This window comes from Chiloscyllium punctatum, chromosome 13, assembly GCF_047496795.1.
Source record: "Chiloscyllium punctatum isolate Juve2018m chromosome 13, sChiPun1.3, whole genome shotgun sequence".
NCBI lineage: Eukaryota > Metazoa > Chordata > Chondrichthyes > Orectolobiformes > Hemiscylliidae > Chiloscyllium > Chiloscyllium punctatum.
Window position 1 is genome coordinate 95,689,294 of NC_092751.1, and position 15,961 is coordinate 95,705,254.

At 39.6% G+C, this 15,961-nt stretch overlaps 1 protein-coding gene across 11 annotated transcripts in view; it reads right to left on the minus strand.

Annotated features, from left to right (window-relative positions):
- kcnma1a (potassium large conductance calcium-activated channel, subfamily M, alpha member 1a) overlaps positions 1–15,961 on the minus strand; it is an 845,585-nt gene that overhangs the window by 225,739 nt on the left and 603,885 nt on the right. For all 11 annotated transcript variants that reach the window (XM_072583314.1, XM_072583323.1, XM_072583322.1 and 8 more), the window contains 3 exons: positions 8,149–8,259; positions 3,688–3,793; positions 329–411 (listed from right to left, as the gene is read on the minus strand). In XM_072583314.1, the coding sequence (XP_072439415.1) occupies positions 329–411; positions 3,688–3,793; positions 8,149–8,259 (300 nt within the window). The remainder of the gene's footprint in view (positions 1–328; positions 412–3,687; positions 3,794–8,148; positions 8,260–15,961) is intronic.

A 15,961-nucleotide genomic window follows, 5' to 3' on the forward strand; every position in this document is an offset into this window, starting at 1 on the left:
AACTTTTCATCACAAGGTCAATATAAGGAGAACAGGTTACCCAAGAAAGCCAATATTGAGGAACAACGTGTTTAATTGGAAGTTAACTCCAAGTCTGAGGCATACCGATGAAGGTGGGTAGTGGCTGTTCATAAAAAGGGATTGGCTTACAGGGCTGAACACCATTCTGTTGTGCATAAAGCACCTTGAACTCTTACACACAAACCGTGAGTGCAGCACACACAATGGGACAAGTTGCATTCAGAACTTCCGGACACCCTCTGGGGCCTTATCCCTCTGTAAGATATGAGGTTACGCTCAGTAGTAATGTTCCATCCTCCACTCTTACCTCATAATATTGGAGGCATCTTCAGCGTCAGGATCGGGACAGTATTTGTTTGCCAGAATTAGACAGGCATCTGATGACTCTATCTGAGACACGGCAAAACATGAAAAGCCAATGAAAGGCATGGATCAGAAGGAAAACTCAACAAATCAAACTCAAACACAATTCAATGAACTGATATACAAAACATCTGACTTAACTAGATTATACACATCTAATAAAATTTAAGATAGAGTTTAATTACAACCACTCCCTTATTTGCCAAGTTTTGAAAGCTGTATGAAAGAAACAGTGAAAATGAAATGTTATCCTGACCAATCATATTTATGAAATGCTAAAACAAAATGCCATTTATAAATTAGAAATCTTGGGTTCTTCACAGAGGATCATTCATATCCTGAGAAATCCGGTTCCTCATATTACAGCAGAAAAACACTCATTCAACACACACACACACCAGTGTCTTACTGCTGTTGCTTATTGATAGGCTCCAGCACTTAACGGGGAATCAAGTTGTAACCCTGTGGCCTTTGAAGATAATTTAGCCAACGGTATGCATGGCATTGGTTGGCCTAAAGGGGTAAATGAAAGCTGGGGGACTGCTTCACAGAGAGGGGTGTTTAGAATGGTGCTTGTACAGACAACCATTACTGACTCACCTTGGACATCGAGAAGTCTCTGCTGGGTTGTAAAAATGACTTGGCAGCAGTAGATAATGATGTTTGCACATTATGTAAATGAATAAAAAGCAGAGAGAATTCTAATTGGCTGAAATTGTTGTTTACTCAGTAGTTTGGCCTAATTGAACACTCATTTATTACACTTTCAAACTTAGTTAAGGAATTCACCAATCAGAAAAGCTTATTGTATATCATTTTACATTTTGAGTCGTGTTGGCATTTAGTATTCACAGGGAAAAGACATCTACATACAGAGTTCTATTAGCACCCTCTTGTGGTCATGTGTATATGTGTATATGCATGAACATGTATAGAATGCCAAAACCAAATCGAACTGAACTAGTTTTACTTTTGTTCCAAACTCCATGACTACTCTTAAACTGCAATAATGTCACAGTCCCACACGAAGGGTGAGATTATGGTTACCCTGACCCAACAAACTTGGGTTGGACAAACTAATCACAAACCTCCAGAGGAACTTAAGAGAGCTCTCTCTGTAATGGAAAGACTTCAACATCAGTAGCGATAAAATTGTGTGGTACACAGGTGGACTTGCCTTCAAAAATGGCTGCATCAATTGGGTGGCTGGGGGAGTACAGCCATGGTTGAACGTCTTTTGGGTGCATATGCTGAGCAACCAGAGAGATCTTTCAATGTTAAGAATATCCTCATGATGCTGATAATGCAGCTGTCAATGAGACAGCTGGAGAAAGGAAAAAGGCAATACTTTGGGCTGACACAGGCCCAGGACAGTATGAAGCATCCACAGGTTTGTCAGGAAAGGAAAAATACCTTTAGGAATACAAAACCGAGGGTTAATGTTTATTTGTTAGCAGAAGCAAGACAGGAAACGTATGTATGTACATTCAGAATATTTTGTACATGTTTAAATTGTGTGAGAATTGTGGCCATTCGTATATCTATGTGTAAACCCAAACACATTAAACTAGTTTGACTACTGTACCAGACTCAATGCTGTACATATGGGTATTTTTGTTCTGCAAAGATATTACCAGAATACCCAATCCTTACTGAGCTCCAGCCAAGTAAATGAAGGAAAGGCACTGTCTGGTACACTAGTACGACAGACTCACTTGGTCACCAGTACCGGAACTCGAAATAAAATTGCCCAAATTCATCGTAATTTCTCTCAGGATGTTTGCAGTTTTGTTCTTTGGATCTGTGTTCACTAGCCGTTGGTCAAGACGTTCTGAGAGACATTTCAGGATCCTTCCATCACTCAGGGACAAGATTTGGATTTCACACCAACCTGGACTCAATGTTAACACAACGCCAAGGCCACAGGTATCGAGTAAATAACATGCTGAGAGACAGAACCCAGGATCAGCCGAAGAGAAATCAAGGGTACATTATTATAATTGCCAGTAGATGGACGCCATGACATCCAATTACCTAGAGTTTATATTGGTCCAGAATTGGCTGCAAAAATAATTGAGTTTAATGAACAAACTGTAATTAGTGTGTAAATAATGCAGCAGCTCATGAGGGAGCTGGTATGCCGTGAGTTGCGAATCGACATAAATCTCTTGAACTATTTTTTTAGAATTAGGATCCCTACAGTGTGGAAACAGGCCCTTTTGGCCCAACAAGTCCACACCGACATGCAAAGAGTATCCCACCCACACCCTATTACTCTACATTTCCACTGACTAATGCATCTAAGCAACACATTCCTGAACACTGTGGGCAATTTAGCACAGCCAATTCACCTCACCTATACATCTTTTGGTTTGTGGGAGGAAACCAAGCAACCCTACACAGACACGGGGAGAACGTGCAAACTTCACACAGACAGTCGCCCGAGTCGTCCCTGGCACTGTGAGGCAGCAGTGCTAACCACTGAGCCACCATGCCGCAATTGATTTGTCATCAGTTTTGAGATTCAGGAAATTGTAGAGTTTACTCAGAAGGGTCTGGAGGAAGCTCCATCTGATACTTGGAGAAGTAAGACTCTGTGAAGGACAGGATGTATGATCCAGCAAGAACTCTGCTTCTTCAGAAACTGAAACTGTGGAGTTTCATTCCCATATGTAGTGAATTGTTGCGAGAGGCTTTCAAAATGTACATACTTTTTCCTTAATCTGTCTTTCCTCAATCTTAAATTTATTTCCCTCAGCCTTCAATTTAAGAGGGCATGCCATGAGATGTCTGAATCCTGCCTTCTCTGAGCCACGGTCAGCCATTTGTGCCTTTGGATGCTCTGAAAATCCTGAGGGTAGAGATATATGCCTGAAACACCAGGCAGCATTGTGTAACTTGCTATTATTGCACGCAGGCATAGTCAGCAGGAATAACTTCAGTGAGCTTCAAGAATTTCCAATCCCAATAGCCTCTAGGTGTCATATAGACATCAATAGACAGCGGCTGTGCTATTGATCCTCATGTTTGCCGCTATATGATCCTGGGTTCTGTTTCACTGCATTTCACATACCGCATGGATTTCCTTACACTAAATGAGATGCAGGTTTCTAAACAAAACAAAAAAACGCATCCACTCACAGTATGTTTGAAAAAGAGCAGCTGATAAATTCAAAACTGGGGTTGGGGTTTGGGGGAACCTTTTCTGAGTTTAACCAAACTTTACTGCCCTGACTGAGATATAAGAATTCATCATATCAAAGCACTCAAGGCAGTAAAGTCAGAAAAAGGATACAGGATTACCTTGACTCTGGCTAGATCGTGAGGGTTCAGGACAGAACCTTGGAAGAATTCCACCTGAGTAAAATGTCTTTTAAAAAGGGCTTCGAGCTCAAGGTTAGGGGAAATACTGGGGAGACAAAAACAAATTGAAACAGTCAGCAGCAATTCTTTAAACAAAACACAGGCATAAGTTAGACAAGAGAAATACAACCAGTGATAACAGATTGTATGTTATTGTAATTATGTTAATACAAATCAATGTTGGTTGAAACTAATAAGAAGTGACAATTTAACCTAGAGATTACCTCACTGATCGAAACCCCAGTGTTACTGAGATTGAGAGGTGAGACTCTGGTTCTACTTCCATTAGCGAGACTCATGCTTTTCAAATATTTATCTCTTTGACCAAGGTTTTATTTACCTGTTTTAATTTCATTATGTGTCCCACTATTACATCGTTCTTCCTGGCAATGCCTAGAGACATTTTATTATTTAAAGGTGCTATATAAATGCAAGTTATTGTTGATTGGACCCAATGCAGAACAACATTTCAAAGGTTGCTGGGTGGTGAAATACAGTGTTGGGCTATTTTTAATGTTAGGAATAAGGCTATTTGTCCTACAAATCAAACTCTATTTGGCTGAAAAGCAGAATGATTTTGTCACTAGGCAACTCGTGGCTAGCAGAGCAACTTGGATCTACCAACCACACCTTGCGTAGCACAGGTGATGGTGTAATGAACCTTTCATATAAGCCACGCAACTGGACACCTTATAGAACATAGGATCCTATTTGAATGGGATACGAGATAATTATACAATGAGAAGATCACAGCCCATTGTGTCTGTGCTAAATTTCTGAAGAAGCGACCAAGTAATCTCAGTTCCTTGCTCCTTCCCCATATCTTTGTAATGTTTACCTTTCTGAGCATGTCTCTATCCCATTTTGAAAATTACTATTGCATCTACTTCCACCACCCTCTCAGGCAATGCATTCCTGCTCATAACTTGCTACATCAGAAATACAATCCCGCCTGGCCTGGCTTCTTGCTTACCATGTCCTGCTATCTACTTTATCAAAATCTCTCAATCCAATCACAGCAGGTTCTGACAACCCACTGACTTCAAGCATTATTGCTAACAAAAGGTTTTACTACCTTTCTATGGAGAATATTTTCCGGCTCTGACACTGTCAATAGTGAAGTCATGAGTACAGTACAAGGAGACCAGGTTAGGGAGTGGGCTAAAACAGGCCAGCCTCCTTCCCCAAGGAAAAACAACAGAAAGTGTCCTCCACAAACCCTGATGGGTTTTACAAAGACAAAGACATGACTTCAATAAAAATTTGCTTCTCTAGAATACATTCATTTCAGGTGGATTGGTTTAATTTTCCCTCCTCCCTCTGTGTTTTGGGACCTGTGAGAAACGTACTCAACAGTGATCAAAAGTAACATCTTGACACATTTCATCAGCTCCTTGAAACATTCATGAGAGACTCTGCTAGCCAAATACGACAAAGAGCCTGCAATTAAAACTTGGAGCCTCACAATGACAGCAAGAAGCATTTTTTTTTCTAAGCCTGCAGTCTAGCTCAACACAAGGCACACGTGTTGGGAATTGATGAGCAGTGTCACCAAGATGGCAGATAAAAGTTTGCATTTCAGGGTTCCCTTCTTGCAGATCCCTGGATTACAGACTGACCTCTTGGTGCCACTGTGGACTGGGGTAGGTCCCCTCCCCATAGCCCACATGGAATCGGGTAATCCTCAGTTGTTTTACCATCACATCCTGCCAAGTCTCAGGGATACAAGGAAATGACTGGCCAAGTCTTCAGCTGGAGAACGGCACAAATCGTTAAAGAGATGGAAACTGGGAACATTAGTACAGGGATCTTTTTAAAAATATATATAAGTCCTGAAAGGTTATTGATAGTAGACAGCAATTTAGTGCTGAGGTGCAATCAGATCAAATAAAGCAGGCTCGAGGGGCGAGATGGCCTACTCCTGCTCCTAACCCATACCCTCGAATGAGTAAGGAAAAGGAATATTGAGATTTCTAAATCCTCTGACCACTTTCAGTCAGATCCAAAGGGGAACTGAGTTAGTGCCATCTACTGGCTCCATGAAAAAATTACAGAATGTTACTCATTTATTAAGGAATGTTGAAAGTAATTAGAATCGGTCCTCAATCAGGCTACGTCAGATTGACAGAGTAGACAAGTCCTTTCTAGGAAATGAGATTTTAAAAATAGTTTCTCGAAATATGGGCTTGAAGTGTGCAAATGCTGGAACGTGGTATGGTTCAGAAGCACCTTCCTATGCGAAAACTAAAAGAAACCCTTACTTATGCGATAACTATCCCCTTTTCACTTCTTCCTGAAAGGCATTGACTTTTGGTGTATGTATGGCTCCATTAATGCCAAAAAGCCACCATTAACATGCCAGTTGGACAGCAAGTGTTTATGGACTATTCTTCTTTTAAGTATACCATAACCAAATCAGATTCTGTTGCTACTCAATGGTCACAAGTACAAAATTTCCAAGTGCTCACCACTCAGGGAGTTACCTGGATTGAATTGTCTCTACCTGATCCAAGTTGGACGAAAGCCAGGTCGTGAGCATGGGCATGACAAACCCACTCAGCAGGATAGGCCGCTGGGAAGAGGAGTTTGGTAGAAGGAGAGTTGGCCTCTGATATTTCTCGTCTGCGTGGCTTACTTACTCACTGCTTAGTCTTGCACAGCCTTTGATGGAGCTCCTGGGATCATTTTACATTATTACGATCTACAACCAGCTTAGGAAAATCAGCAGCTACAGATGCTGCTGGGGTGAAGTGAGTGAATTGTTCAGCTCCCCTGCTGATGTGCTAATCCAGAGAACAGAAGACTGGAACCACAGGCAATGAATCAAATCATCACTGCTATCAATAATATAGCTCACAGTAGTCCAGTCAAAGCTAGTCATGCTAATCTATTTACCATCATTTCTAAAATGAGATAAAGCAGCGATCTTACTTAAAAAGATGTTTTATTCCAGTAGACACACTTTAACTTGCCATTCCCCATGTCTTTTTCAACATCAACTTGTAATACACAACATCAAAGGCATTTCATGGGTTAGACTAAATCTGTTGGACTATAACCTGGTGTTGTGTGATTTTTAATTTCCTGGGAGTGATTACCAACACATTTTGACACCAAGTTTTTTAAGTGAATACTAAGACAGGTAACCAACGTTTGTCAAAGAGATAGATTTTGAGGTGCATCCTAAAGTAGAGATGGAAAAGCCTGCAAAGGGAATTTCAGATCTTGGTGCCCCGTGTGTCAATGGTGAAGGGAAAAGTGCTGAAGATGTGCATGATGTTGAATTGAAGGAGTGTGCAGATCTTAAAACATTGCAGGTGAGAGGAGCTCTCAGAGATAGGAGATCTGGTATTTATGATATCACACAAACAGGAGACCTTTGTTTAAATGGGCTTCATGTTAACAATGGCTCAGGGATAGGGTCTCAGAATCTTCAGTTTAATGGTTAGACTGTGCAAAATCAGCTGATCTCCACTGAGATAGCAGCAGTGCTACAAATGACCACATCACCTTGGATCTATGAGTGCAACTTTAGCCTCATCGCGGATTTAGTGTTTTGGCACGGACTGTTTATTGACAAATCACCTCATCCTTTGCCATTTTGAGGGCTGCATTTTGCCAGCATCTTCTGATTTTAGTATCACATTTACAGGGATATTTTCCCCACAAGCTCTTCCACGATGTATTCAAAGGACACTGAATTGGGAAACAGGTGAATGGAATTTCAGTGGTTGGCAAGCTCTTCCAAACCATATTGATGTTTATTAATGCAATCCTTAAAAGCATGCAGAATGATTGTGGAAAATCATAGGTATGTCAGCATTTCCTTTGTTCTTCCAATTTTCTCAAAAACGTACACTGCACGGAAGCGGAGTATGGAACGGATCAGGAGTAAGTAGTTACATTGTTCACGTGAGCCAGGACAATGAGTATGGCTAAGGCATGTCATCAGTTGCCACACAATTACACTTTCCAAGAGCAGCTATTGGGAAATAATCAAGCTGGCAGATTGTGGCTGACTTTCTTCCACCCAAACCCAGGGATGATTCTCTGACCATTACCAGGGTTAGATGAAAACTTTATTGTGCACAGGCGATATTTATAAAGCCACCAGTTGAATTGCCTTACTTCTAATTGCCAGTCACCAGAAGTTGAACCTTCCAGACAATTTTTTTTTTGAAGATGGACAAGAACACAATATATGATTACACTCTGCGCTGGTGCAATGGCAAAGGGGGCAGTTCCTCTCTAACCCCCATGTCACAGATGAAAACACAAATAAGTTCACACGTGCTTTTTCTTTCTTCCAGTATTAAGCTTTGGACAGGGCAAAATCTGGGCAAAAGCACAGAATATTGCAAACACCAAAACTACACCAAAGCAAATCAAAACTTTACTTACTTGTGTAGAAAGACTATTTCAACGTTCACATCATCCCTGTCCTTGTGCAAGAAGTCCTTTAAAAAATTGGAGACACTCTCCAGTGTGATGTGTCCACATACAACTATATGCCTGTTAAAGTGAAAGTAGACCAGGTCAAAACTAGAGCTACGGTCAAAGATTCTTATGATAATGCACTCTTATTATTTCACCAAATAGATTAGGAAGACAAAATGGCGGTGTTGTGACAGGAGGTGGTGGGCTTCTGTCTGTGAAGAAGCAAGAAATGCTCATGGACTTTTTAAGAATCCTGCGTCCATCCAAGAGAGGGGAGCACAAGTTCATCAAATAGATCAAACCCCAACAAGATTTCTAACCTTTTCTCCCTCTACCTAATCCGCTCTAGATAGTTCAGTACTAGATCTTGCTTTACTCTTGATCAAACCCACATGAGGTAATGGAAATGACATGTAAACAAACATCTGATTTGGCAAACGCACAACTAGTCAAATCCCAATCTGGAGCAGTGGCAATTCTGAGACCAGCAAAGACAATGCTGTGAACCCAGATCTGTTCTCTTGCACGGACATCAACAACAAAAGATTATCCTCTGCCATTTTCACAAGACTGGCCAACAACTCTAGATCTGCACACTATTTGATAGCAGTGGAAGTTTGGAGATTACGAAATATTTTACCTAAAAACAACTGGTCCTTGGAAGAATGAAAGAGAAAGAGGGCATAGTAAACAGGAAGAATAGAGAATAGACAGACATTTGGGCTTCAAAATACCTTAGTGATAATTTAGCGCTCAGTTTTAATGTCTCTCAAATAATTATTTGCCAAAGGGAAAGGTTTGTGGCTGCCAAAGTAAATTCAAATTTATGCCCTGAGTACAATCAAATGTAAGAAAGAATTAGTCACAGTAACACATAACCTGTAGCAAGGAACGAAGAGTGTGTCCAAAGGCCCAAACTATAGGGTGCCCCTTTAATATCTGGTTTCATAGTGTATCAAACAAGGACCCATGAGCCCCTGATGAATTCATGTCTTCTTTCATTGCTGCCTTAAGGAAAAGATTTTAAAAAGTTTGAAATGTGATACAAGTGGAATACATAGTCTATGAATATTGCAGCAATAAGATTAATCTTAGTGCATGATGATTTGAGTGTTGTGTAAGGTTTTCTATCATGTGTTGAGACTGATGAGGGGAAATCAATTGTCAAGTCTGATAAAAGTCTAACAGGGCAGTGAAGAGTTATTGAGGTGACATTGTAGATTTAGTGCCAGACAAGCAGAAGTACAGATGGGTGTACAGCAATTAGACAGCTCCCAGCATAGACAATTTCAAAGCAGAGTTGAGAGTGACTTCTTTGGCAAGACATGTTGTATAAGAGCTGATAGGCATTTAAGTTGATTGACAAATAGAACTAAAATCAGTTTTGATGCACCCTTTATATGCGCAATATTCTGCTCCAATAAATACCTTGACAAAACCAATAGATCTCGTCACACATCTACAGACAGACCCAATAAAGACCTTCACAAATTAATTAATCCTTTCAAACTCCAAGAAGCCACTTTACAAACTAACTCCAATAAACCCTCCATATACTCAATATACCAATTCACAAGAACTTCTCACAATCCCGATTGTCATGGTTAGATGAGGTACTGGAGGGGTGGCGATGCCCGTGGATCTACGCTCAGCAGAGGAAGAAAATAAGATAGGGTTCAAATATGAATTTTATTTATTGTTGACTAGAAAAGTTGGGAAGTGTTGACAATATCCAATCAATTGAAAAGCTGGGTGACTGTTGGAAGTCATAAATAATGGAAATTATAAGAAATACATCGACACTATGCAAACATCCCAGAATCCTCATTCCACTGTATGCACATAAATGCTGAAAGGGTTGGGAGGTGGGGAATTGTTTTTAATTGATGGCTATATTTATAGTCATTCTACACTAAAATAATACTTGTAGACTATGCAAAATGTAGAATAAATCAGACTGAAGCATTAATGGCAGTGATTGCCATTGTTGTGTTGCTCTTCAGGGATATTTCTTCAAACTTGGTCAGAAAATAACTAAGTAATTAACCTAGGATTTTGTAACAAATATGCAATGGACTCCAACAGTCATGGAAAACATGTGCAGTAGCTGCCTTGCACTTTTAATAAAGACAATTTTATCCATTAATTTGTTGATCTCTTGCGCAGTTGAAGGTGCAGCACTGTTCAGTGTTTTACTCAGTGCAGATTGGGTAACTGGATATACCATTGATTCCAGAGACCTCACGTTCCCTGACATAATGTATTGACAGAGAGAGAACACTCTTAGCAGACGATGTTCAAAACATATATCAGTCAGCATCTGGAAAGAAAAGGCAAGCAAATGATGTAGACATTCAGGATTTCTAAGTCGCTTTCACTTTCAAATACTGAATGTCCTACATTTCATATTTTTCTTTCAGATATCCATTTGCAATTTTTTTTCCTTCTCTCATCTCCAATGTACTTTCTGAAAAAGTATTTACCATGGATTGTATCTTTAAACAGTGACTGCACTTCAAAAATTATTCACTAATTGCAGTGTTTTAGGAAGTCCTGACTGAGATTATGAAAGACACTTAATAAAAACCAAGACATTTCTTTCTTGAGTTGCCTATTAAAATATATTTAACTTTGGCTTTTAATGTTAAATTTTACAGATGTTGACAAAGAAACTGGTGCGTGGAGTATAATTATCTATGCAAGAAGCTATCGTTGTGCTCTAAAACACGAGTTAAACCCACCAGTGAAGGACAGATGCTTCTTCCAGACTGCTCTTGGCGAGTTTGAAGAACATTATGTGATTAGGATCTCATGGGAGCATTTCAATTTAAAATAAGATTCTTAGCTTGAAAGAAAACTGGAAAGGACAATGTGAAGAGTTGCAGATGTGCTTGGAGGAGGTAAAGCGAAGAAGAAGTGAAACAAAAGCGATTATTGCTCCAAAGAATCATTTGTAATTATGGAAAAAGAGACCATGTGTATACGTGGATGTATTTCATATGTCAGTGCCTTTATGTGTTTGTTTTGTTCAGTTTGTCCTCATTTATATTACAGAGCTACTTCAAGTAGTAATTCTATAATAGACTTGGCTGTAGCAATTTGCCCATTCATTTTGTATGGCAGATTCAACATCACTAGTGGCAAAAGACAAACAGCTGTGGATAGCATGTCCGCATTTGCTTGCAGATTGTAACTTGCAACTTGCCTTTCTGACTTTCATTCTGCAGCAAAGTCCTGAAACCACATCTGAGTTGATCCAGCCAGGATAATGGTGGCCGACTGACTGAGCAACCTTTTCCAGTTCTAGTTGCTACGGCAGTCTCTGAAGGTGGGGGTGGGGTAATCAATCACATCTTCATGTGACTTCTAGCCTCCTACAGAGGCAGCAATGTTGGCCGATTTACCTCATACTCTGACAGCGCTGTGAAGTCAATACAGCATTAGAGAATTTTAAGCAGACAATGTGGCTAAATGGAGTTTTGCCAACAGTATGAATCATACTGTGGAGTGGAGAGGAAAGGCTGGTAGTATTTTTCTTCTGTCTTAATTATTTTAATTCAAACTGAGTATTGCTCATACCTCTGGGCACCCTTCCTGAGAAATTACTGGGGCTGATTGTATGAGGAAAGTGATCTGACATAACAGTACATATGAACTGATCGTACCTCACAGAGGTTATGCCATTATAACAAATTTTTAATCTTCCTCGGAATTCAGTACAGTAACTCAAGGGGTGTTGACAACACTTGCTGCTTCAACAAAAGTACTGATTAAAACAGCTCAGTTATAATCATATGGACCAGGAGGTCTTATGTTGTTCCACTCCATACTGAGTGAACTGGGGAGGCACAGTGGCTCAGTGGTTAGCACTGCTACCTCACAGCGCCAGGGACCCGAGTTTGATTCCAGCCTCGGGCGACTGTGTGTAGTTTTTACATTCTCCCCGTGTCTGCATGGATTTCCTCCGGGTGCTCCGGTTTCCTCCCACAATCCAAGATGTGCAGGTTAGGTGAATTGGCCATGCTAAATTGCCTACAGTGTTCAGGGTTGTGTAGGCTAGGTGTATTAGTCAGGGGCAAATATATGGTCGGGAAATGGGTCTGGGTGGATTACTCTCTGGAGGGTTGATGTGGATTTGTTGGGCCAAAGGCCCTGTTTTCACACTGTAAGGATTCTAATTCTATTAGCAGAAGACAAGGAGGAACAGAAAACTGGGTGAAAATAGAGAGAGGGAGGAAATATCAGAATCACTGTAAAAGTGAAAGAGAGTCAAATATCTATTTTCATTATCACCAGTGTTGGGGCAATAAGTTGGTGAAAAAAACTACTGGGAGGTGAAAGTCAGGGATGATTAGCGCTCCTGACCAACGTCTATTGAAGGCAATATCAGTATTGGCAGCGATAGTCACTTTTGTCAAACCAACTGGTGGCAAATCAATGTGGAGCCTATCTCTGAGAGAATAGTCACTTGAGAAAGGTAAAGGAAGATTGTTGAGCCTGTGGACCTCCAGAAGCATTTAACATCCTCAGAAAAGGAAAGACTAAAAGTTGATTTTTTTTTGTTCAAACCGCTATGATGTTTTGAGTCCATCAAACTTTGGCCACTTTTTAGTTCCAAACTCGTGAAAATGACAACATCATGTAAGATATTGTTTGGTTGGCATCATGTCCTGTGAACCCTCATGTCAAGAACCATGTCTTATAACGTAGCTGAGCAAGTCTTGGTGTGATATTTACCAAAGAACATCAAAACTGAGCAGGATTCAAAATCAATATCCACTCGATTCAAACCTATCAGGAAACTTTAGGTAGACCAGGAGAGAGAAGTTTGGCTAATATTCTCCTCTATAACTATGAAGGACTAGTTATTACACTCTAGCCACAAGTTTAGCAAAGTCTTAAAAAATAATCGTTCAGTAATAAACAGGAAGAGACCACCTGGCATACTGAGTCGATGTTAAGAGCAATTTGGTTAATCCCACTCTCTTGCACTTTTCCTATACCACAACATGTTTTCCTCATGTTCCTTTTGAAGGCTACTATTGATTCTGTTTTCAGAAAATGTATTTCAAATCCTAACTACTTGGTGTTTAAGAAGCTTTTCTTCTGGATCTTTTGTGAAACACCTTAAATCTAGCTCCCTTGCTTTTAAATCTTTGAGCCACTGAAAACAGTTCAATCTTACTTACTCTATTCAAACAACTTCAGGATTTTAACCACCTTTCAAATCCCTTCTACCCTCAGAGGAAAACAACCTTCCTCCAATCTATAGATGCAACTGTAATACCTCATCATTCTACACAATTTCTGCAGCACCCTCTGCAAAGCCTTCACATTCTTTCTAAAGTTTGGTGTTCAGAATTCGACACAATGCTCCAACTGGGAATGAACCAGTGTCTTACTCAGAAGGCTCATTAAAGTTAAGAACAAATATGATTAAATTTAAGATGTTGAAATAACAGATTAGAATTCACAAATTATGCAGGCACAGAATTCCAATCATTGCCCAAAAAAATAATTGAATGCAATAAATGACCGGGAGCGGATTAAAGATATACAAGGCTTTGACATAATCTGGGAGAGAGGAGGCAATTATTAAACAACAAAAATGGCATTGTTGATTATGTTGAAACCCAGGGATAAGTTCTTAAAGTGGTATAACAGAATTGCTGAGGGGTGGGATAACACAAGCAATCAAATAAAAAGCAAGCAAAATATTTTGTCTTATTACTAATTAAAATCTCTGGGTCTTTAAAGGGGAGTAATTATACTTGCATAGAAACTTTTAAAAAATACTAATTTAACAGAACATTAAGCAACATTATGTTGGGTGAAGAATGTGCAACTTTGATTAGACAATTACAGCACATCTGAACTAACGAGATCATTAGATTAGCTCCCAATTGATGTAATTGATAATTTAGGAAATATTCAACATCAATTAAATTCTTTGTTAATAAAAACCTTACAAAAAAATCGTCTTTTGGTGAAACTCATGTTGAATGTGTAGTTTATAAACCAGAATAAAAACATCTGGCTTTTCAGACAAGCTCCCCACACTACTCTCCTCACAGAGAAGAAAAGGTTTTAGTTATAAGTACAATCAAATGAATATTAAAGACTAACTGGTACTTTGGATCTTTTCTTGTCATTTAAATTTTTTTTGGTACCCCAAGTATCATTTCCAGAATGGCCAAAACCTTCACTTCAGCCTTGGATTAAATAGAAGACATTTGGTTGTAAAAATAACTATTAAATGATCACTCTATCTCCCTCCCACCCAGACACCTACCTATGTTTTAACAAGGGGAGTTTGTTTTATGGGGACTTGTGCCTTGCCTAATTATGCTGCTACACCAATCTGATGTCCAGTCACACTGTGCAGAACCTCCCATGTAAGCAATTTCTATAACTGCTGCAGAGTCCTTGAGCATTAGAAATTAAAGTATCAATACCAGAACAGATAAACTAAATAGAAAAGATCAACATAATTATTCATGCAATCTGAAAAAAAAACTATTTTAGATGTTAACTATCTTCTATAAATTAATGGAAAAATGACAAGAAGTTGAATGTGTGTAGTGTTGGGACCCTGTCAGCACCAGCAGGAACCAGTTGCTCAAGGCAAGACACTGAAAGAGGCTGCTGGCAGTACTATAAAGGTGACAGGTACAGCCTTATGCACTAACTCCAGAGTCTCAATGGCTCAGGAAGTTCTACTGGGATGCTAACTGCAGAACACAGACAGGGCTTGGTGGAAAATGAAGGAAACATAGGGCCAGAAGTCTCTTCTAAATCACCAAGGAGTTTGACATACACCCACCACCAGATTGCCGGACACCTGATGCATACACAAAAGTATTCTGAGAAGACTCAGATACATACCCATCACCAGACAACAGACACATAAGACATACTCACAAATAGCAATGATAGCAGATATATTCCAACCACCAGACTGCCAGCCATCTGATGGATACCTGCAAATACCCTGCAAGATTCAGACAGGTACCCATCACCAGACACCTAATACACGCCCAGAAACATCTTGGCAAGATTAAAATACATAACTGGACTGTCAGATTTCAGCACATTTTTTAAAAATTGTCTGACATTGATTGTAAAAGCCCAAATACAATACTTTCACACACAAATGCAGTATCCAAAGAATTTGGGAGTAATATGAATTATCTGAGACTTCCCTCCCCAGACAGCCACCATTTCAGAAACAAATCCACCATCACCAGAATAAGAGGGAAACAGACCTTCCAAGACAAAAATCCATGACCAAGATACAAAACAGTAATGAAAGCATCCTTACCTTATTGTGGAGGAGGAAAGCATTTGGTGCAATAGTGACTGAAACAAGTGATCGTTAATCCCAACGATGTCTCCTAAACTTCATTCCTCTTTTGTAACAATGCAGCACTGTTTCAGTCTTAACTTTTGATATAATTATATGAAGAGGCTAATTTGGAACAGAGTCCAAACTAATGTTTGAGCACAAGAAATTACTTTAAAATATGAAGAACACCTTTAAAAAAACCTTGTTGACACATTGTGGAATCAGAATCCTTGTTTACATCAGATTTTTGTACTCAACAGCACCGAATTACAACTGACATTTTACAATGTTAGGTGTTAAGACTACTTAATAGTGCAAAATACTCTGATATTTTTACTCTCCATTATAGTTGCTGCAGGATTTTCTCGTCCTGCGAAGTGGGAGATCAGAGATAGGGTACAGCTGGCATCATTGAGAAACGTCACTTTATGC